General features: G+C 39.8%; 1 protein-coding gene across 1 annotated transcript in view; it reads left to right on the forward strand.

Moving 5' to 3' along the window:
- ENO1 (enolase 1) overlaps positions 1 to 22,551 on the forward strand; it is a 46,599-nt gene extending 24,048 nt beyond the window's left edge. The window contains exons 2-7 of the mRNA XM_089446396.1: positions 7,349 to 7,656; positions 19,491 to 19,645; positions 20,932 to 21,249; positions 21,603 to 21,749; positions 21,906 to 21,956; positions 22,058 to 22,551. Of these exons, the coding sequence (XP_089302522.1) occupies positions 7,349 to 7,656; positions 19,491 to 19,645; positions 20,932 to 21,249; positions 21,603 to 21,749; positions 21,906 to 21,956; positions 22,058 to 22,123 (1,045 nt within the window). The 3' untranslated portion in view covers positions 22,124 to 22,551. The remainder of the gene's footprint in view (positions 1 to 7,348; positions 7,657 to 19,490; positions 19,646 to 20,931; positions 21,250 to 21,602; positions 21,750 to 21,905; positions 21,957 to 22,057) is intronic.
- Positions 22,552 to 25,307: the final 2,756 nt, after the last annotated feature.

Below are 25,307 nucleotides of genomic sequence, written 5' to 3' on the forward strand. Positions count from 1 at the left end.
GCATGGAATGATGGGTATTCTCTCTGGTTGATGAGCTGCAGATTTAAGAGGACTATTGTAGCTGGAAGAAGGGCTGAACAGGACTGTTTGGATGCCCTAACCCGTGATCTAATGCTATAACAGTATGCACAAGTTCCAGGTATGTATTTGATATGTTGCTGCCTATGTGTGAGGGTTGGTAGGACTGTCTTGATGGCCTAACCAGTCCATGATGAAGGCTGCCCAATCTGCTGCAACAAATAGAGAATCCCCTAAACAGTGAACTAATGCAAAACATGATAAGATGTGACAATGTTGCTATAAGGTGCAACATGATGTTGAATGCTGCTGCATAATGATGGGCATCATGATGAAGTGTAGTGTAGCATGTTGTGTGCAGCACTTGGTAACAAAGTGCAGCACAGTGATAATAAATGCTACAATGAGATGCAGCATGATGGGCACAGTGAGGTACAACATGATGCAACACAAGTAGGTGCAGCAAGAAGATAAGGTACAACAATGAAGATTGGGTGCAACACAGTAAGGTGCAACACAGTGAAGTGAAGCATGGTGATGGAGTCACCTTGGATTGGTGGAAGTAGTTTGCTCAGCTTAGCTTTCTCATATGCCATCTTCCTAGAGAAGATCTCTGTTCATATTTAGATAAGTCAAAAGGTTGACTTCTGATGTATATGTACTATCTCTCTCTTTGCTGAACTATTGAAGAACATATAAGAAGAATTGATCAAGGGTTTCCCCACATTGGGGTTTGTCCCTAGCTGGCACCACATCTTGTGTCCTCTTGTCTTGGCTTGTTTTCTACGATTTATGCTTATGTTCTATCTGCATTTTACTATCATGCTAAATGTGATTGCTAATCTCGAATTGATATTGAGCTAATATGGAAAATTGAAGTAAATTTGCTATCAGCATAGAACATACCTAAAATTAACAAACAAGAAGATGGTGTTGTGTGAGAAACTAAGAAACACCAAGATGACCAAGCCTGACATAGTGAACTCATACCTTACCAAAGATCACACAAGTGGGAAATGAGTTGGCTGTAGTGGGAGAGACTATCCCTCATGACTAGTTGTTGAGGACGACATCGAGTGGCTTTCCCAAGAAGTGGGATGGATTCATTGATGGCATTGTTGTTAGAGATCATCTTCCAGATTGGAGGAGGATGTGGGATGATTTCATCCAAGAGGAGACCAAGAGGAATGCCAAGAGTGGTAGCCAGCATGGTGGGGCTGATGAGGAGGAGAATGTTGCCCTCACAACTAAGGGCAAGAAGGTGGCCAAGAAGGGGTTTTCTAGTGGCGCCAAGCAGAAGGGAAAATATAAGGAGAAGGACATGAGCAAAGTGAGATGCTTTGCTTGTCAGAAGATCGGTCACTGTGCCTTTCAATGCCCCAACAAGAAGGGAAAGAAGAAGGGTGTTGCAACTTCAGTCGAGGTGGATGAGTTTTCCACCAAGTTTAACACAAAGTTTGCTTTAGTGGTGAGTCTTGCCACTAGTGTTACATCTTCTAGTGTTTGGTTTGTTGACAATGGAGCTTCCTACCATATGACCGGAGTTAGAGAGCACTTTACAAGTCTTACAAAGCATGATATAGACCTGGAGATAACTCCAAGGTCAGAGCAATAGGTGTGGGGACTGTATCCTTTCAAAGGGAGTCATTACCTCCTTTGAAAGTGATTGATGTCCTATATGTTCCAGGGGTGAAGAAGAACTTGATTTCAGTTTCCGGTATTGAGGACAGGGGATATGTTGTGGTGTTCCAAGATGGATAGGTGCTTATATATCTCAATGGATATAGTATCACTTCTGCTAGAGTGATTGGAGTCAATAGTGGGAGACTTTACAGGTTCATGTTTCAGCCTATCGGAGTTTTATTGGATATGACTAGCAGCAGTGACTTGTGCGAGTTATGGCACAGGAGGATGGCCCACTTGCACCATGGAGCATTCATGATGCTAAGAGAGATGGTTACTGGGTTACCAGAGTTTAGTATTGAGCGTCATGATGTGTGTAGGGGGTGTGCCTTGGGAAAGTACACCAAGACTCCTTTCCCAAGCAGTGATAGCAGGGTAATAGGTATTATGGGAAAGTACACCAAGACTCCTTTCCAAGTCGAAAATAATAAAAAATTCGTCGGTCAAAAGGAAGTCAATTTTTGGAGGTCCTCCACCAAAGGAAAAATGGATATTTTAAGAAAATTTGAGCCCTTGGACCTTGGTGGTTAAGTCAAAGTCAAATTTTTGAGGAAATTAATCCAAAATACTATGTATCACTGCACTCTGTGGCATCCAAGGATTGCATAAGGCTCACTTGTAGCGTCGCATTGGTTCGTTCACATAGTGGATCATCTTTATAACTCAACCTCAATAGATCGAATTTACACAATATCTTGCATATAACGTTGTTTTGGTTCATGGCTCGAATCTGCATTATGGCTCGCACCTGCACCTATGGCTTATATACTCTGGCTCACAATAATTAAGCATACTAATCTCTGTATATTATGTATTACTCTCTGTGTGGCTTGCTTGATCTATTCATGGTTCACACTATATTCCGTGGATTGCATCACATCTCTATATGGTTCAGAAGTTCATACAGTGGCATCGTTCTACAGGAGCATCATCAAATCTATAGTGGCATTGACTCTATGGTGAATATTCAGACGACACAAGAAATATAATAATCGTTGGCTTAAGTTTGATTAGATCTGTTCGATCAATTGAGATTTCTCATGGATGATTCAATTACTCTAAGATCTAATTTTCGTTGTTCGTTGAAGGAGTCACGATGTAATGACTAAGGAACAAAAATGGTGAACAATACGATGCAAGCTCTACAATTAATATGACATACAAAGAGATATTGGTTTTTGCACAATAGAGAAGATTATGGTCGGTTCAGTATGTATGCCATAAAACTTGGTTTCATTTTATACATAATGAGCAAAGGTTTGTTCTGGATCAAATTTGGCAGTGTTGAAAGTCTATGATCCAATTTTAACATGGAGTTTTGGAGGTTGGATATATAAATATATTTCATTTGTAACGAGATTGACAAACGATCCAGTTTCTTTTGATTGTGGTATGATCGAAACTCAGGTCGGTGCGAATTTATAATTATACAAGGAGTTTCATTGGAAGTAACAGTAATATAGAAATACAACTACAATATTTTGGATTGTGAAATCAAGAATTTGTGAAGCACATCTTTGGGAAGCAGTCTTTTGAAGTTAATACTTGTCAACTGGAGACCAAACCTTTGCTAGAAGGGATAAGGTAAGGACAAAAGAGGTATGTATAGTTCTTGTCTTGCAAACTATTGTCTTGATGAACTCACTTACAAATGATCTTATGCTCTTTCAAAAATCTTGAGAATCTAGGGTTTGTAGGTCTTGCAAATCTGTGAAGTCTTAAAGACTCTTGTTTCTAAACCCTAGCTTAGATTGAATTAACCCTAGGAGCAAATGTTTAAACTAGAAAACCCTAACCCTAATTGTTCCCTCTAAGGAATCCCTAGCTCTTGGGAAATGGTATCTAGGGTTTGCAGGCTAAGTGTTCTTTGATATTAAAAATATCTCGAAACCCTAGCATAAAAGAGTTTTGAGAGAAAGACTCTAGGGTATGTATTAAACCCTAGCAAAAGTTGGATTAAGATAAAACCTAGGGCTTGAAGTCAAAACCCTAGGACTTGGTGTTTCTGTTGAAAGTAAAAACCCTAATAAGGGTTAGGTAAAGGAATATATAAGGTTTGTAACTAGAACCCTAGAAGTACACTTTTGAGAAATCATGGAAACCCTAGATTGACAGGATTGACATCATGCTCTTGTCTTTGTATATTTTGCTTGGTTGTACTTGTTGGTGAAAATTGCAGGCACATAATGAAGGTTGTCAAAATTGTGGAAGCAAGATGAGAAGGATGGAAGAACAAAATAAAACAAGACTCATGCTTGATGATGACTCCTTGATAATGATGAGCATGATGGAAAGAAGGATTTGTAGGGACCTTGATGATATTGAAGCTTCCAACTGATGAGTTCATTCTAGGAACACTTTGATGATTGAAAGATGAAACATAACCTTGTTGCAATATGAAGATAGAACATGCAAAGGAATGTTGACTTCAGAAGGAGCAAGTAGCATAATTTGACATGACACTCTAAGAGGATATTATAATTTGACAACTTTGATATTGATGATTTGCTTGGATATGACTTGGCTCCCTGGTAGGACATATTGCAAAAACATGTGAAGAGGCTGGAAGAAGAGCTTGCTAAATGATGTTGTACCAACAACTGCTTGATTTGATATGAAAACACATGGATTGAGTGAACACTTTTGATGACTTGGAAAAGCTTAAAGTAGAATTGATATTGAAAGCTGATATGACTCTTTGACGAATATGAGGCAAAACTTTGTTATGAAGGAAGAAGACATGTGCTAGCAACTATGAGGAAGCTCAACTCCTTGAAGATGACAAATGAACCATTTGATGACAATGTTGTTTGATGATTGACAAGATCCAAGAAGCTCGAAATTTGATATGATGTGATGCTATTAGGAGTCGAGAAACCATGTCATGAAGATGAAATGTGAAAGAGGGTCGAAGCACATATATGATATATTGGGAAATAGGAGCCCTTGCAGCGACCACTAAGATCTCCACGGAAGAACAAGTAGTTGATGCATTAATGAAGTATGAGACCAACTAAGGATTGTGATGATGTCTCCCTGATTGAGAGGGAGCAAGAAATCTCCTTCATATTTGAGAAGGAGTAAGGACCTCCTCCCTGGATGAGATGGAGTCATGGTGGATACCATATTCTCCATATGTGTCATGCACTAGGCCAAGACTAATTGTCGTAGGTCTAGTGTATCATGCTGGGAGGGAGAATGGAGGATTGGATAAGCATCTAGGATGGGTACTCCTTGAGGATTAAGATTCCAAGATAGGAAATAGTCCCTTGGATCGACACTCTTTGAGGATTTGAGAGGGTATCCAAATAAGAGTGGTCAAAGAAGACCAATATTCTTCAAGGATTGGGAATCCAAGATAAGAATAGTCCCAGAAGGACATACCTTGTGAGCATCTGAATGGGGTATGTGCCTTGAGAGGCTATGGTGGTGTCCATATGTATGCCTCCCAACATTGTGCTCTAATCATGTGGAGAGTTAGAGCTTGTCAAGTGAGGGCCTTGCTATGTAGCTATTTGACAATGTTGGTTATGATGTTGATGCTTAAAGATGGCTTATCAATCCGACTCTTCTTATGAGAACATTTCAATTTGAGAAGTATTCTTGTATAGGTTGTGGAATTATGAATACCTCCCTAGTTAAGAGGAGTGTTAGAAAATCTTACTAGGTTCGGTCTTCATAATTATCTTTATACTTATGTCATTTTATATTTTATGTAAAAAACAAAATGAAGAAAAAGAAAAAATTATTTTTCAGGCATGAGTTTCATGCTCAAGAAATTATTATTTCATTAGTTAAGCATGTTCTTCATGCTTCTAGGATTTGATGAGTCAAGGAGTCAAAGTACTATTTGGACCTATTGTAAAGAAAAAGGAAAAAAATTTAAAATTTAAATATGTAATTTGGGGCAAAAACCCCTCTAGATGCCAAATCAGCCTTGCCCCAAAGGTCATGACTATTTGAACCCTTCTGGACAGTATAAATAGAGGGTGAGTTGAGCTCATTTGTATACTCACAATTCACTTGATTAGTTCTGAAATTTCACAGAAGGAGGAGGGCGGAAGTCTGAAATTGAAGAAGGGTTTGTGGAAGTTCTGCCTCATCACATCTATTGTTGAAGATATGTCATTGGTCTCTTGCTATTGATGAATTCGCTGTGTAGAAAGAGCATTTGACTTGACATCTAGAAGGTTGGAATTTCTCTATGGTCATGGGTCTTGGACATCTCACTTTGATGATTGATCTAATTCTATAAAAAGATAATTCTTATGGGTTTTCCCTTATAGGGGTTTTGCCCTGGCTTGGAGGCTATATATGTTGTTCATTGTTTTCTTGTGATCTTCATGTTTACATTTTTGGTAATTCTTTGATGAAAGAAGATAATAAAGATTAATAAAAGGTTAACAAACTTCACAAGCAATTATCAAAGAAAGAGAAATCTAATCTAAATCGTAAGCCTCCCGATTTCTCAAGACCAACACTGCGACGAACCTTCAGTCCCTGGCTTTTCTCCCTACCACTAGTGTCACTACCCCCCGACCCACGGCGAAAACACTGCCACCTATAGAATGGCCACATTGAAATTTGCTTCTAATTGATAATGAGCAAAACTTCCAACACTTCCAGACCGAGCCACCAATTGAAATCCCAACACAGTGCATCCATCGGTTGCCGACATCTTCTAAGGTTACCTTCAAACCAGGCAGAGCCTCCACACTGAGGGCAACTGGCTGTTTCCACCCAGAACTTCACCTCTCCCAAGCTTTGTGCAATTCTTTCCCGCTTCCGATGCCAAATGCCATGACAAGGAAATAAAAGCTTGCATGCTCAAGCATGGATGGGGTGGCCACACCACCCCTTCATTACTCTGTGTCCTTTCTATTGGGTGGCGGGCACAGTCCCCCACACCACCATTGACATTGAACAACAAGCCCATCGGGGAAGCTTCACTTGCAATTTCAAGTTCCATGCATGGGAGAAATCAAATGACAATTTTGGAAAAAAGATTAGGACAAGATTTCCAATGGAAGCTGCATAAATGCATTCAAGAACACAACATTGCAAGTCATGAATCCTTTGCAATTTTGCAAATTAAAGGAAATTTTGAACAAGCTTCTAGATCATTTGCACAACATTGTACGTGCACCCAAATGAGAAAGAAGAGGGTAGCTCAACTAGACAAACACCAAGTGGCACTCATAGCAGACTAAAGCCAACTTATTTCAAACTCCTCCTATGGCTGTTAATACTAGGTAAAACTTTTTGGTAACTAGTAAACATTTGGACCAAATCCTGCCTTTCAATGTGGGTTACTTTACCGATTCCTATTTTGCTATTTTCATTCTGCTTCAACCCTTTTTTTCCTTCGTCTATTTTGATGGCACCACTGTTATTCCCCTTCGATTTGAAGCATTAGATATATTAGGTTTGCACTGGCTTGTAGTGTATGAATATCATAAGCTGTCTGCTCTTGCCTCAGTTCAGAATAGATTATCGTATGACACCAGCTTTGTCACTCATGGGCATGAACACCTTTCTTGTTTGAATTTGTAATTTAAATACCAGATTTAATGAACTTGTTGGAACATTGACAGGGGTGAATGCTTCTTATTATTGACTCATCTCTTACCAACTCTTATTGTCACAGGAATCAAAAAGAAGTGGATGCAATAATGTTGGAATTGGATGGAACAACCAACAAATCCAAATTAGGGGCCAATGCCATACTTGGAGTATCTCTGAGTATATGCAGAGCCGGTGCAGGAGCAGAAGGCATACCTCTGTATAAGCATATTCAGGGAATTGCTGGAACAAAGGAGCTTGTCATGCCAGTTCCAGCTTTTAATGTAATAAATGGAGGTAGTCATGCTGGCAACAAGCTCGCAATGCAGGAGTTCATGATCTTGCCTGTAGGAGCTGATTCTTTTACAGAAGCTATGCGCATGGGCAGTGAGGGTGAGTTCTCTGCAACCTATATTGACAAATGGAATAGACAACAATGGAGAAAAGTCTGCAATACTACTTTCTGGTCTCTTTATCTTGCTTTTCACATTTGCACTTTATAACATAAGATAGTGCTAGTATTTTTATCCAATCCTGATGCTAGCCAGAGAACCATAGCTGTTTTCTGCAAAATGAAATCCAAGGGAAAACTTGGCTGACATTTTTTACGTTCAAACTTTTTTTTCAACATTCTGGAATCTGACGATGATTTCTGAAGGGCTTAGGTTTAATTGTGTGAGTTATACGCTATGAAACCCTAGCAGTATATGTTGATGGATATGAGTGGAGATGGACATGGCTGCATTCTTCCTTTGTAGTTATCACAGTATTTCAAGCCTGGAGTTAAAGTGCCTCCTATGAGCTTGCACATTTGTTCAACAATCTTTTTACAGTTAACTTGTTTAAATATTCCAATGCATTTTATCTTATATAGCCATTGAATGGATGATTCAAAACATTATCACTTCTATTCAGAATATCATTGTTGATTTCTTGATCTGGTTTCTGAATGCTGGATAATTGTGAGATAGTAAAAGTGAAACCTACTATTTATTTCCTCTGGTATGGACTTAGCTCCGCAGCTTTCTGAAATTCTGGTTGTTTTCTTATGTGCATCTCAATACTAGTCATCTACTTCTGTATTGCAAGAGATAAGTACACGTCTTTAGATGTACACACAGAAGTGTTTGGCAGTGCCTTTGTCTATTAGTTGAGATATCAAACAACTTGATAAGTAGTTTGTTTAGTTTGGTCCCTTCTTTACAAAAATGTCGAGTAAATTTATGCTGCCATTATTAGAGATGTTGGTTTTGAGAAGCTTTAGCCAAATAAGCTGCCAAGTTTGTTCTGGATTTTATATTTGCAAGTTGCTGATATCTACATTAGCATTAGCCACAGCCCATAGCAAACTCTGTTTAATATGTGTACTCTGAAATTGTATCCAGCTATCAGCCAGCACATGTCTTGACAAATCATTCAACCCTCGCAGACAATCTGCCAAGATTGCTAATTTTCTTTTTCTGAGATTTGCTGTAGATTCAGATGTTACAATCCTTTGTGCTTTTCGCAATTGCATGTTGCCAATAAATCTGGTGTTTTTAGGGTATAAAAAATATTCCCAGGTCAAAATGTAACTTTGAGTTTGATGCTTATGGTTCTATTAATCACTTGATTTATCAATGTTTTGTTTAGCATAATCTTCTTTGCTTTATTATCAATTACGTAGGTTGTCACCTGTAATAATTTATCTCAGGAATTTTGACTACAGCCTTTAGGATTTTTCTTTTTTCCCCATGTATCCAAACCCCCCACCCTCCAGCCTGTAGGCAAGGGTAAGATATTCTTCAGGGCTGAAGGCCGTTCAACAATAATGTTTGAAGCCAATATACTAGATATGAGCTCAACATGTCACTCACGAGAATCAAACCTGGGTGGGGAAGAATGAGGAGGATAACAATCATTCCTCCCAACCATCTGAGATAAACCAAATTGACAACCTTTAGGATTATCTACACGACACTTCTTTTCTTAATTTATAGACACAGTATACGTGTTTTGACCACATAGAATGTGGTGTGTTACCACACAAAACCTTCTGGAGATAAAAGTCTTATAACTCAAACAAGATCTTAGGGGTACTAAAGAAGGACTACCCATTGTCACCACAGTAGCTCTTTCACACGCTTTTGGCTGGCCCTCCTCCAGCACAGGGGGGGATCCCTAAGCAACACTAAGCCAACGATATGGTAAACACAAGTAAAAAAAGAGAGGACTTAGAATGACAAGTCTGAATTTTGATTGTCGTGGCTATGATCTCCAGATTTGTGGACAGCAAAAAGGAAAGTTAATTTATTAAAGTTTTGGGCTTGGTTGAGAGCAATATTAGTGCCTAAAACACTATGGGCATATGGAGTCTATAAAGCAACGAATACTAATGATTTGAAAGCGTATAGCTTGACTACAGCAAACATATCATGCTGGCCACTAAAAACAGAATTTTCTGTAGAGGAATCTGGATAAAGAAAAACCTCTAAACATGTGTAGAGGGTATGTCCACTACCAGATAATGCAGATTACAGCTAGTCTAAATTAAGAAAGAAGACATGCAATGACGTTTTCCATCAATAGACATAAACATTTAAGAGGGGAATTAACCACAAATAAAGTTCTTCTACTAGGAACAGAATTACCAGGTCTACAGCCCTTCATAAACAAGTTTGATGCAAGAAACCTGAACATTAGTCTTCGGCAATTAGGTTCCAAGCATGTACTTCAAGCTCCATAAACGCTTAGCAATAGTAACTAGTCTTTCTCTGAACTTTCAACAACCATTACAATAGGAGAAGCTCATCTTATATAGATGTAGAGCTCAAAACCTCCTATAAAATAATAATATCCAAAGCAAGAACCTAGATCTATCCTAGGGAGGAGTAAACAAATAGTATCCTCCAATTAATAAATGACAAGTCAAAAATCCCAACAATAAAATAACCAAGTGAAATGGACTATATAGTGGGGGACCGTGCTGCATGTCCTCTAGTGCAAAATGACCTCCTAGGATGAGCTTGTTTGACAAGTAAAACCTTTCCATAATGACATATGGATCATCCTCCAAGAGTGCATCCTTTGAGATAACCTTCAATAACTACTAGGGTGCTCTCCAAGAAGGCCCTGGATCAACCAAATAATATAAAATCCCCCATAGAAGATGCACACCCTTGAGATGTGTGCAAACAATGGTTATGGGATCACTTTGACCATTCCAAAACAATATAAAATAGTCCATGAGAGGTGTACGATTTAGAAGTGTGCAATATACCACATTGACCAAGCAACATAATATCATATAGTCCTTGAGGGATGTGTGCCCTTAGGAATATGTGTAAAGTGGTTATGCCTCCTCATCAATGTGTACCTAACTCATGCCAAAAATAGCAAGGTCAGTGGGTAGGTATATCTCTCTAGTGCACCAACCAATTTGACATAAGTGGTGTGCCCTTGAAGACTATCCTAATAGTAGTTTGACATCCTCAATAGATTTGCCAAACCAAGTCCATAAGAGGTGTACCCTAGAGAGATGTGCAAGGTAGTTGCTATGGGACCACATTGACCAAGCTTAAATGATATAAAATAAGCAATGAAAGATGCACCCCTAGAGAAATGTGTCAAGTAGTTATGCCTTCATAAATAAATGTGCCAAGATACTGTGAATTAGGGGGGTGCTCTACAAGATAATTAAGCAAACCACCTTTAGAATTGAACCCCATGCTAATAATAGATCCACTAGGCAAGGCACTCCTCAAACTAAGGGATTATATCACCTAGAGATGCCAAATGCATGCCCAAAATAGAAGAAATTGGTTAGGGTCCATTCTCCAAGGATAAACAACTCGCCCTCAAGAGGAATCCATAGAAAGATGTGCAAATAATTGTATACTCACCTCTACAAGTAGAGCAACCTCGAAGAATATGCAAAGAAGAACCACATGCCTCCAAATGTGTGAAAAGTTGCCAAATAAGGTGAGCACTCTACTCCACCAAGTAATCAACCACTCAAATGATGCCACATCAATGCCAAACTGCCAATATCTTGATGGGTGTTCACACCAAAAGGCAAAATGAGCTCAAGGTCCACCAATCAAAATAATGAATCAATAATCCAAGTGAAACCTTAGGAAACAATGAAAAACATGCCGAGCAACAAATCCACTACATCAAGGAGCAATAATTAACCAATAATTCTTAGGGAAACCCTTAGTTGATAGGTTTCCCTCTCCATAAATGTGCTAAGGGTCAATCAAATGTGTGAGCAATGCTATGTAGAACCATCAAACACCACATATACTAGAGGCAAACCTTCAACAAAAGATGGCGATGCCAACCAAGAAGACAATGCACATCATCTAACCATGACATACCAATAATAAACCATAAAAATAAATCCCATCATGATGATGTGCTCTAGGGGGCAACAACAATAGGCAAGTGTGCATAGGAAGAACTCTCCTCAAGATACCTCAACTCCCACCGATGGGGGCTATGACAATGTCACAAGGGCAGTGTCGAGGAAAGTGTATGCACCCATAACATTGCCCTATGTCCATAGAAGGTCCCATTAGTATCATACCATAAGACTCTGACATGTGCGATGAAAATCGTGTGTAAGGCCTCATACAATATGAGGAGTAAGATGGTTGATGTGGATAAGATTTCAAACATAGCTTATTGCTTTCAATTGAAAAAGCTAGAATAATAATAAGAAATGTTGAGTCCTTTCTTATGAGTTTCTTCTTAAATTTCTAACACCTTACTTAAAGAGAGAGAATAATAAAAGTTTTACTTGGTTTTAACTACAGTTTCAATCCAATGTTGCTAGTTGGGATACAAGAATAGCTGGCCATGTTACAACAAAATCTAGTACCCGCAAATTGTAACACCCAATCATCAAGGTGTTAGTTTTGTGCAATGTAGGAAGGCTACCCATTGTCACCTTAGTAGCTCTTCATCTTTCTTTTGGTTTGGGGACTTCCCTAAGGATAGGTATATCAAGGCTATGGAGTGGGGGTTCAAGATGAAAATGAAGAGAGCCTTGGTAAAACAATGGTTACAGTATAGTGTGAAAGTGAAAATGGAAATGAGAAATAGGTTATGGAGAAAAAAGGAAAGGGAGATGAGGGGAATGAGGAAATGGGATGATGTGAGACTAGTACCTATCAATCTGTTGGACTAATGGAGTCTTGAGAATATTGCATAATGGAAAGGCCTAGTTGACACATTCACAACTACTTCATTAAAAGGCATTAATTGGGAGGAAAAGTCTAGTTTACCATATTCAATTGTATGGATGAAAGAGCCAGTTTGTTACATTCATCATTCAATCTGATATTTAAAAATGGACTAATTGATCCAGGTGGATATTGGTGGCCACCTACCTATTCCACTTGGACCCCCAACACTGTCTCTTTCAGTTTTTCGGTTTCCTTAATTGTAGCACAATTTACTATTTTTGGTAGTTTTTCAGGTCTTGAACTTTTGAAGCCGTTTTGAGGCCCTAAACGACGTTTTTAGGGAAAACGGAGAGACCGAAAACGTCCCAAACTAGTTTGTCCACTTGTTTTCAGCCTTCTCTTCAAGATCTTCGAAACAAGGTATTATGATAGCCAAACAGAGATCGTATGCCAAAGTTACGACCCCGGGAAGTTGATGTACCAATTTACCCAAACGGGGCCCACAGTTTTGGCGCTTCATCTCCTAGGGTTAGGTTTTTGGATGTTTAGGGTTTTCCATTGTTTCTCAATAATAAATAGGCCTTTGAGCCTCATTGTAACACAGTTCAGAGGCATGTAGCTGCCACATCTCTTCTCAGAGATAAGCTACCATCGCCCTAGCTAGTTTATTTCCATTTCTGTTTGTAAGCATATTTCAGTATTTGATATTAATGGAATGAAGTATTATTTCTGTTGCATCTTTGTATTTATGGTTATCTCTGTAATTTGTTGCGTTCCTGTTTAAATCTGGATTAGTGGTATCAGAGCAGTCTGCTCTTTCTCTGTTTTTCTTTGCATGTCCCGAATGAGGTCGGGATATAAGGGGTTAGGGCTTGAACTGGTTGAACCTTTGCAAGACCAGCCTCGCAAATCCCAACGGCCTCCCATGGCGGATGAAAAGAAAGATGAGAGGGCAAGAGATCCTATCAAAATCTTGCTCGAAGAAGCACTCGATCGATAAAGGAACGCGATGATGGACAACTTTGCCCAGATCCTTCAGCGGCTACCCAGGAGCGACGTATAGACTTCCGGCAGCTACTCTGGAAGCGCCACACCCTTTAAGGTACAAGTTAACTTTGACATTCCCATATTTGAGGGTCAGATAGATGCAGACGTTGTAGATAAATGGTTAAATCTGCTAGAAGGATATTTTTCTGTTCATGATTTTTCCAGCCGGGAAAAGATCACTTTTGCACTTCTCAAAGTAGCCCCCCACGTCAAGGACTAGTGGGAAACCTACTGTGAGCAGAAGGATGAAAGTACGAACTCACTGTTTTCAGCCGCACCCACTTGGAACTTGTTTCGAGATGCCATTAAGGAGCAGTACTACCTTGTCGGGAGCTATGAGGATAAATACATAAAGTGGACAACACTGCGACAAGGAAGGGACCAAGATGTGCTGGAGTTTACCAATGTTTTTCATACCCTTCGCACGAAGTTGGGTATCAAGGATTCAGAGAAGCATTTGGTTCTCAAGTACCGTGGCTGCCTACACAAGTACATCCAAGATGAGATGGAGTTCCTGGACATCTCCTCGCTCGGCACGACATACCGATATGCCGTCAAGATTGAGCAAAAGTTTAAACAGAAGAAGCGAGACTTTGGATCTGTGAATCCGAAGCAAGGGAAAGGTGCCCCCAAACCGCAGAACAAAGGACAAAGCCAAGGCAGGGCGGCCCAGGACAACCCGCCAAAGCCGCAAGCAAAGAACAACACCACGAAGCCGAAGAAGGACACGGGAAAGTGGTGTGAGTTCCATAAGAGCTCCACTCACAACACAAGTGAGTGTCGGGCCAAGCAGTCATTGGTGGCCGAGCTAAAGGCTTCGGAATCAGATGCATGTTCCGACTCTGAGTCAGAACCCGAAAAGGGGAATGACAAAGGGAAACAGATTATCGATGCGGAGCCCAACGCCACCATTGCCACCACGAAGATCCAGAAGGAGGAACCTAAAGATCCAAAGGAGGAGGAGCGCCTCTTCCACTCCCAGATGTGGGTAAAGGGTTCCCCGCTACAGTTCATTGTCGACAGCGGGAGCCAAAAGAACCTCATTTCGGCAAAGGTCATGAAGCGGCTGGGCTTACCAACCACAACACATCCACAACTGTACACCATCGGGTGGCTTCACCAAGGACGAGATCTTTGCGTGAGCCAACAGTGCCGCCTTCCATACAACATCAAGCCCTTCACAGATGAGGTATTATGTGACGTTGCTCCCCTTGATGTTTGTGATGTATTATTAGGCCAACCATACTTATGGAAGCGACATGCTATGTATGAGTCAAGGCCTCGTGTTGTTATTGTTACTTTGGGAAATAAGTTGTACAGGATACCGGAGGTAGCACCGCCTACCGCCATCTCTTTGGTTACTGCAAAACAATGCAGTAAGCTCATTTCCAAAACCAAGAAATTTGTTTTCCTAATGATACGCCCTCAGGGAAAGAAGAAGACGGTGGCCACGACCTCCAGACAGGGCCCCTCCACACGGCAACAACAGATGGACAAGGTCGTGGAGGAGTACGAGGACATCTTCACCTCCCCCGCAGGGGTGCCTCTGCACTATCAGGTCAAGCACTCCATCGATCTGACCCCAGGTGCGCCGCTACCCAATGGACCAATCTATCAGTGCTCTGTTCTGGAGAATGACGAAATCAAGAGGTTGATTCAGGAGCTATTGCAAAAAGGTCAAATCCGACCGAGTTCATTGCCCTATGGGAGCCCGATCGTGTTGGTACAAAAGAAGGATGGGACTTGGAGACTCTGTATTGACTATCGGGTGCTGAACAAGATCACTATCCGGAATAGGTACCCGATCCCACAGATTGATGACCTTTTGGACCAACTGAAGGGGGCAAAATATTTCAGCAAGATCGACTTGAAATTAGGATATCACCAGGTACCAATCGAACCCTCCAATGTGTGGAAGACTGCCTTCAAAGCGAAGGAGGGCCTTTTTGAATGGTTGGTTATGCCTTTCGGGTTGATGAATGCTCCTGCAACCTTCATGAGGCTGATGGATGACATCTTGCGGCCATTCACCAACTCATTTGTAGTGGTATACTTGGATGACATCCTGATCTTCAGCCAGAGTTAGGAAGAGCACCTCCACCACATCCGATAGGTTCTCCAAACACTACAGCAACACAAGCTATGTGCCAATTTGGAGAAATGCATTTTTGGCATGACCTAGGTTCAGTATCTAGGATGCACTATTGATGAACGGGGGGTGCCTGTGGATCCAACGAAGATCCAAGTCATTCAGGATTGGCCAGCTCCAACCACTCTAATAGAGCTCTGTAGCTTTTTGGGTCTTGCCAATTTCTATCGCAGGTTCATGTTGGGATTCTCTCATATCACTTGGCCCTTGAGTCAAGTCACCAAGGGAGGAGCGAAAGCAAAGTTCTTTTGGTCTGAATCTCAACAGAAGGCATTCACAGAGTTGAAACATTGCCTCTGCTCTGCACCAATGTTCACATTACCAAACTTGCAACAACCATTTGAGATTGAGACAGATGCCTCTTACTATGCTATTGGGGCAGTCCTTACTCAACAGGGGCATCCAGTGGCATATCACAATAAGACACTTTTAGACACAGTCTGAAAGTATCCCACTTATGACAAAGAGATGTATTCCATTGTGCAGGCCTGTCGACAATGGAAACATTACATTTTGGGGAAGGAAACAGTAATCCACACAGACCACCGACCCCTGCAGTTCATACAAACGCAAGGAAGTTGTAGAATGATCGCCATCAGAAGTGGTCCACACACCTGCAACAATTCCATTTGAATATAAAGTATAAGAAGGGCAGCACCAATAATGTTGCAGATTGCCTCAGCCACCCACCGATCATGGCGTTAACCACCGTGCTCAACTCTTGTGGGCACGAGACTTCTAATTGGCCACTTCTCTACAAAAGCAACCCAGAATTCAGCCACACATACTAGACGCTCTTGGAGGGTCAGCAAGTTCCAGATTTTCACCTCCAAGATGCCCTATTATGCCACCTGGAACACCTTTGTGTTCCTTCAAGCGAGCGTGCCAAGGTGATTTGGGAAGCACACTATAGTTGGGCAGATGGGCATTTCGGGGTCGAGAAAACGGCGGCAGTACCGCAAAAGTATTTCTATTGGCCGAATCTTCGATAAGATGTCATGAAGTACATCAAATCCTACACTGCCTGCGCTATTGCCAAACCAACCATCAAGAAGCAAGGCCTATATACTTCGCTGCCTACCCCTAGTCGATCTTGGGAATCCATCTCCATGGCATGTCGGGCCTTCCTTCTACTAAGCATGGAAACAACTTTGTTTTTGTGGTCATCGACAAATTCTCAAAGATGGCCATTATGGTGGCCTGCAACAAGAATATCACAGCGGAAGCCACTGCTAAACTCTTCTTTGAACGAGTGTGGGTGCACTTTGGGATTCCACAGTCTATCATCTCAGATCAGGACAACAGGTTCCTCAGTACATTTTGGTCCAATCTCTAGTCGATGCTGGACACCAAGCTCACTAAGTCCACAATTTTCCATCCCCAAACCGATGGTCAGACAAAGGTCATCAACGGGATGATTGTACACATTATGTGCATGTACAACTCAAAGCATCCATGCACATGGGATGAGAGCCTCCCCTATGTCCAGCATAGCTATAACTGGGCTCTCCACAACTCGACTGGCCACAACGCTTTTCAGGTGGGCTTGGGATTCCAACCACTATGTCCCATTGATGTGGCCATGCCATTTGTAGCTACTCAGGTAGATTCGGCTCATGTCTAGTCCGAAACTGATAAGGAAAACGACTTCATTGAGCACATCCAACATATCCGCCAGCAGGTCCATGACATTCTGGAGAAATCAAATGCCAAGTACAAGCAGCGACATGATCAGCATCGGGTGCCACTCAAGTTTCAGGTGGGCGACAAAGTCTGGTTGCATTTGCAAAAGGAACGCCTTACCGAAGCCTATCAGAAACTCATACCACTCCGATGTGGTCCTTACACCATTACCAAGGCTATGGGAAACAATGCATTTGAGCTCAGCATTCCCCCATTCCTTGGCTTGCACCCAGTGTTCAATGTGGGCCGCCTTCGACCATACTTCCCACCATTTCTAGACAAATCAGACATTGCATAACAACTCACACCTACAGAGTTAAATCCAGATTGCATGGATCAAGCCACAACTGATCGGATCATGGACATGCAGATCAAGAACACCCAACAGCAAAGGATCCAACTATATCGAGTTGTCAAAGCAGGCCAACTCATTCACCAGGGACCAAGTTCAGCAGAAGTTTCCCTATCTCATGGAGGCACTCAACGCAATGGGGACCATTGCTTCCTAAGGGTGGAGGAATGATCTAGGTGGATATTGGTGGCCACCTGGCCATTCCACTTGGACCCCCGACACTGTCTCTTTCAGTTTTTCGGTTTCCTTAATTGTAGCACAGTTTACTATTTTTGGCAGTTTTTCGGGTCCTGAACTTCCGGAGCCGTTTTGAGGCCCTAAACAACGTTTTTAGGGAAAATGGAGAGACCAAAAACGTCCTAAACTAGCCTACCAGTTTGTTTTCAGCCTCCTCTTCGAGATCTTCCAAACGAGGTATTATGATAGCCAAACGGAGATCGTATGCTAAAGTTACAACCCCGGGAAGTTGATGTACCAATTTACCCAAACGGGGCCCACAGTTTTGGCGCTTCATCTCCTAGGGTTAGGTTTTTGGATGTTTAGGGTTTTCCATTGTTTCTCAATAATAAATAGGCCTTTGAGCCTCATTGTAACACATTTCAGAGGCATGTAGCTGCCACATCTCTTCTCAGAGATAAGCTACCATCGCCCTAGCTAGTTTATTTCCATTTTTGTTTGTAAGCATATTTTAGTATTTGATATTAATGGAATGAAGTATTATTACTGCTGCATCTTTGTATTTATGGTTATCTCTATAATTTGTTGTGTTCCTGTTGAAATCTGGATCACTAATGTGACACATGTAACCTTAGAGTGCTTGCTGGAAATTATTATGGAAACCTATCTTGGAGGGCTAGAGGTGCCGCGCATCAATGTTAAAATAGAGGTGCTGTTTAATTAAGCTGAATTGTTAATCAAATCAACAACTAATTGGTTAGATGAAAGACAACAATGCAGAAATAAAACAAGTCAAAAGGGAAAAAGTTCCTCATATTTACTTCTAAATGAAGAGGCCTTTATATTAGCATGATTACAAGAGGTTTCAACAATGAATTTACAATGCATGAAGAGCAATAAAAATATACCTCACAAAGAATTCGATGCAATACTCTATTTCTTCATGAAGTCTTCAAGGGTTTGACATACAGAAAAACACATCAATCATTTCCAAGTTCCAACCATCGATCTCTTTTCAATCTTCCCATAATTTGCCAATCTCCAAATACAATGAAATGAAGAAAATCTCCTCTTTATATAGAGGTAGCTCAATCCCTCTTACAATACAATATAATAAATCTCCAACTATAGCTCCATTACAAGTCAAAGAAATAATAAACGAGTAGAGTAGTTAGATCTTGTAAACCATATCAAGTGGATAGTGTGGCCTCTAATCCCTCCGAGGAAGTAACCCCATCTATTTATCAAATGCCAAGAAAGGAAGAGGCTCTATGAAAGTGTATCTCCCCCCAAGTCCATCAAAGCTCCAAGACACCATCAGCAAACTCCATCAATGTGATTGAAAATCACAATGTGAAATCTTATACAATATGGGCTGTAACAGGCTGGATGTCCTATGTGCCATTTACTGTTATTATTTGTCAAAAGATGCTATCTGTGTATATATTAGGTTATTATTGATATGTTCTATTTTGCCTACTTTGTATGACAGGTCCAAAGCACTTCCCTCTTCCGGAAAATATTGCTACTAATTATATTATTAAACATTATCAGTATACATTTTGTGTGTATTAAATGCTTGAGTTACAAATGACTAATTTTGAAGATTTCTCCTTGAATATTTTTTCAATGTTCAATTTTCTATGCACAGTATACCATGTCTTGAAGGGCATCATAAAGGCAAAATATGGGCAAGATGCATGCAATGTAGGAGATGAAGGAGGATTTGCTCCGAACATCCAAGATAACAGAGAAGGATTGGTTTTACTTCTTGATGCTATCGAGAAGGCTGGCTATACTGGCAAGGTACAAAATTAAAAGAGGCTTTCTTTATTGTGGTATTAGTATATATTATATTATATTTTCTTTCATTCTTTATTTCTCCGCGATCATATGTTGATATCAGCCATCGTAATCTGTGATGATCTACATTGTTAATTAGAATTATTCATTTATGAAGAAACTATAGCTGAACGTGTGTTTGTTGCAAGATCTGTTTCTCAGGGCTCCAATTCAATAGCAAAGTTATACTTTTTTAAAAGGCGGCCCAGTGATTTAGCTGAACTTGAAAGCCAATTCGCCTAGAAAGTAAACAAATGAATCCATTCTAAACATTTCATGCAACTGTCTATGCCAATTATTATTTACAGTGCTATTGAAGCAACTGTGTTTTCTCCTGTGATTTGCTGTCTAAGCTTGGGAGAACGTAATATACCTAAATCACTGGTATAATATTAATAATTATTATTGTAGGATTGTGTCCTTCAGCATAGTTATGTCTGTTAGGTATTATATGTCATTTTCTTCACTGCCTATGAATCATTCATTATATCTTCACAGTCAATTATTATAATTTATTTCTGTTCTCTGCACAATATGGGCTTGTCCCCTTTCTCATGAATGCCTATGGCATCCCCTGACTACTGCAAGGTACGTCACAGAGAAGTTGATGTGCTTTCTCTTTTCTTTGTTGCAGGCTGCATTGAAAAGTTGGCTGGTTTTCATTTACCACCCTCAGATGTTTTCCTGCTGCATCCTGATTTTTCTGAATTGGGGACATTTATAATATATGATTTTTATTTTTATTTTCTTCAATGATGCTTTGCAAGTCCTTGTTGTCTCATAGTTGCAAATTTCCATGTTTTCCATGCTAATGGTAATAGTTGTTTGTAAATTTATTTTTGGCCCTGATTTGTCCCTAACCCACTTGAAATTTTTAAATTTTCTACTTTCCTATCCTTGCTTCCATGCATCCTTTTTCCGCGATTCATAAAGCTTAGATGCCATTCTGACCTCTGACATTGACTGTCAGCAAATATTGAACCAGGAATTTTAAGCTACCACAAACAGAGACTGCAAAGTAAAGTGTTAATAGTTTTGCCACCATATTTTATGTGTCTATTTGATTCTTTACCTGCATCAGAATATTACCACTATTATTACCTGCAGTCTTGTTTTATTGCAGAATCTGTCAAGGACCATTTATAATTCGTATGTCTTGCAATCACTATTTTGTAGTGCCTGTGAATATCTTCTGGCTTGGAGATGCATAATTCAGACAACTTAATCATTATTGACTACACTGTGTACAGGTAAAAATTGGAATGGATGTAGCAGCTTCAGAGTTTCTGACTAAAGATGGAAAATATGATTTAGATTTCAAAGAACAACCAAACAGTGGGACCAACTTGCACACTGGATCGAGTCTTGCTGAACTGTACAAGGAGTTTGTCAGAGACTTCCCAATTGTGTCCATTGAAGATCCTTTTGATCAAGATGACTGGAGCTCATGGGCAGCTCTTCAGTCAAAAGTTGACATACAGCTTGTAGGGGATGATTTGCTTGTGACAAACCCAAAGAGAATTGCCGAAGGAATTGAAAAGAAAGCTTGCAATGCTTTACTGCTGAAGGTAAATAAATTAATTGGCAGGATAATATAGTGTGAATCTTAACGCTTCAGTTAGTATATTCATCATTTATCTGGTCACTAGATCCCCATGACAGTCTAATGACAATAGTTTGAATTTTGAAGATTCTTCTTGCAATCACAATGCCTTGAGTCTTTTTCCCATTTCCTTGAAATAAGGCCAAAAAACTCAGTTAGTCTAAAAGAAATACTTGGATCTGAGGCGTCTAATCTGTTCTCTTGTTTCAGGGGGCAAGCAGATATTATAACCCTAGAACATTTTTTATTTGAAAATGATATTGCAGTCTAGATAAGGTAAAGTTGGACTTATGTGATTTCTGCTGCATGTTATTCCAGGTGAATCAGATTGGTACTGTGACTGAATCCATCCAAGCGGCCCTTGACTCTAAAGCTGCTGGCTGGGGTGTCATGGTTAGCCATCGAAGTGGAGAGACCGAGGACAATTTTATTGCAGATTTGGCTGTTGGTCTGGCTAGTGGACAGGTATAAGGACAGAACTGTATACTGTTGACCATTGAATTTTGATGTTTGATCAAAGTTAATTTTCAGTCGCTTTATATTTTTTAAAGTACATACAACTATTTTTCTATTGAGCATGATTGGTATAAGGTTTTTGATATCTGAATCTTGTGCATACAGATAAAAACAGGAGCACCTTGTCGTAGTGAGCGACTTGCCAAATATAATCAGGTGAGATATTCATTATGATAATCTTGGGATGCTTACAATGTGCCTTATACGATATCTGTTGTTAAAAAGATCCTACTTATTTCCTCCTAAAATTCATGCAGCTCCTACGTATTGAAGAAGAGCTTGGCAGTGTGCGTTATGCTGGAGAGAGTTTTAGGCGTCCGTAGATTATACAAAACAAGTATTTTGTAGGTGATAGGACAATCATAGACTGCAATAAGGATTTGGAATTGTAAAGACACTTGAAATTTTTGAAGAGGTTAAGTAGTGGAGATAGCTGTTCTACAAAATATCCAGTCCATTGCAAAGATGCATTATTTCGAACTACCTGAACAGCCACGTTAATTTGAGACATATGATGCAGTGGAAAAAGGTTTCTGTAGAGCTTCCATGCCTTTTAGGTTATATTGAGATCAATTGCAAACAGAGCAGAGGGAGGTTCTTAACATAGATGGAAGTATCTTCTATCTTGGTATTTCCGATGTACCCTCTCTCTCTCTCTCTTTCATATTTATTTTCAGTTCCTTTACTTAGGCACTATTGTTTTTTGGTTCCTTATTGTTATAAAAGACTGCCTGCTCTGAGTTGTAACTTTTCCAAGTTCCATCCTATATGATTATTTCATCTCATAAACATTTTAATAAAACTCAACAACAATGGGATACACCTGTCGACCTTTCTCTTTACTCTCCACCATGCCACCACTATCCAGCCACCTACCCGCCCACTCACGTCTACTCTTAGCTTGCATATTCTGATACATTTACTCTCCACCCATGCCACCACTATCCAGCCACCTACCCATCCACTCACACCTACTCTTAGCTTGCATATTCTGATACCTCATGAACGGGAATCTAAACTGTGATTTCTAATGGATGCTTGCACGATGAAAACAAGGTTATCATACTCTCTGAGTCAGCCTGAATGAGATGTGAGTCTCACATGTTCGATGTTCTGCCAAGTCTGAGGTTGAAACTCATGACGTGCCTAATTTAAATGTGTCTTGGATGAATGCCAAGTCTGCTGTGGACTTATTCCAGTTATTATGAGATAGCTCGAGTTATTACATCGATAGATGTGTCTATATTGGAAAGAGGGTGCTGGATTTTAGAGTTTTTTATTACAAATATTACATGTATGTTCAAGATTTAATAAAAAAGAATATTATTCGTCATCACTGTTTAATGAAAGGTCATGATCAAATTTATTAAGGTACTTGCATTTTATAAATGCAGATTTCTGATCATTTGCATTATTAAAAGTTTTTTTAATCACACAGCTGACTTCCAACCCTATGATTTGAATACTTGCCAACGCTGTTGCCAGTCTTTCTTTCTTGCATTGATGTCCTAAGCCTATTGGCATTCATCAGCCATTCAACTTATATGGCTGGGCTAGTTCTAGTTATTTGCCAAGTTATTCCGAGCTAGTGACCAAGTTATTCCCATGTCCGATGCCAAGTTTCTTTTCCTTGCAAGATATTGACTGAGTTATTCCCAAACCTGATGCCAAGATTTGTAGCAGTTGTCTTGACAAATCATTACCGAGCCAGTCTGAAGAAGAAACTACAGCTTGGCATAGGATTGCCCATGTAAATTTAATGGAATGTGGTGCATGTAAACGGAAATAAAAATTAATTGAATGTTTGGAAATGTCTGCATTTGAAGGGCAATGAAGCGATTAATTGGACATTAATACTTTTGTCTGATATTGGACTATTTGAAGTTTTTCTCTTTGATATACTGCTTTTCTTTGTTCTGAAAGTAAGACACAGCAGTGAATGCTTTCACATATGCATTTTTCTTCCATGTTAAACATCAAACATGAATCTGAAATTTATGAACTCTGATTGTTTCAATTATTACAGTTTGTGTAACATGTGTCACATCAAGATAAGAATTAAAAATTCCAAATGATTATGTGATGATATCATGCAAATCATCAAAAAATACAAGGACTGTATTTAAGTATTAACAATGCATCTTACAAGTAGCACATAATTAACCATGTGAGAACAGCATAATGTTCTTGACAGGATCAAACCTGGGTAAATATGTGAAGAACGTTCAGTTGATTTACGAACTGACCACAACCCAACTGAAAATACAAATGCAAGTCCTTAGCATACATGCTTCTACCACTTGGATCATTTTCATAATGTACTAGCAATAAAATTGTGAGATAAGCAAATGCAACATTTCAACCATATAAGTTTTATCTATGTTTTTACCATTTGGTACAGGCAAGCCATGCATTTACGATTCACAAAATGAGTAAATGGCACAGGAAGATAGAAGTGACAAGCAAAAGATGAAAGATACTATAAGTACTACCTAAAAGATTCGAGTCTAGTAGTGGTAATTATGTCTATTCTTCATAAGATGCCATTAAACTTAAACTAATAATGGGTTTTATCTATATATGATACATTTTCTTGTAATAATTTCTTTTGGGAAGTTTCATTGATAAACATGCCCCAAAGTTTGGGGATTGTGCTATATAATACAAATACTTTGACTTGAGTGCTAGGTCTAAGGGCTATCTATTAAGTTAAATTAGCCTAGGATTGCATAAGGGCTCATCCCTTTTTGACATGCAATTTGGGTGGCATAGACCAATGTCAAAATGGAAAGGCTTAGTGGATGTCTTAAGACTTCATCAACTTTCATTTTGTCTTGAATTTTTGTTTTTATGCCTATGGCATTGGAGAGGTTCGACCATTTGCCTTTTAAAGGCCATATATTTTGACATAAATGGACATGTTAGCGAGTATGTTGGTCAATCCCTTACCTACTTAGACATCACCCACCTTAAGTGCTTTCTCAACAAACAACCATAATGCCTTAAATACCAATTTTGATTTGGTCTCTTTATTAAATTGACATGTTACTAAGTTTAAACCTAATGTGGTCATCCCTCGAATCCCAAGAAGTCTTCGCTTCTAGGCAATAAACACAAATTAAGTTGTTGTATTGGTACTATTGCCACACAATCTAGCAGGGGTCCTAGGAGGGATACCTAAGGGACAACTACTAGACCAATTGACAACAATGGGACAAAGACCCACTATCACCTCAGTTAGTGTCCCTTGCTCTCTACGAAATTTCACTGATGGGAGTAGTCTCGGTATGACGGAAATCACCTAAAATGATGGGATCAATGATAAGATATTGAGTGATTTCCAAGGCCCATGCAAATGAGAGGCTCAATTAGGGCTCAGTGCTTCAAGAGAAGCCAAGGGCTATCCAAGAAAGACCTATGAGGAAGACCAAAAACTAGGGTTAGGGATATTCAAGATGATGAGTATTCCTAGGACCAAGACTTCAAAGGTAAGACAAGATCTTTCTA

The sequence above is a fragment of the Pinus tabuliformis genome, chromosome X (genome assembly GCF_031772625.1).
Source record: "Pinus tabuliformis cultivar Carrire ecotype Pingquan chromosome X, CPIR1, whole genome shotgun sequence".
Lineage (NCBI taxonomy): Eukaryota > Viridiplantae > Streptophyta > Pinopsida > Pinales > Pinaceae > Pinus > Pinus tabuliformis.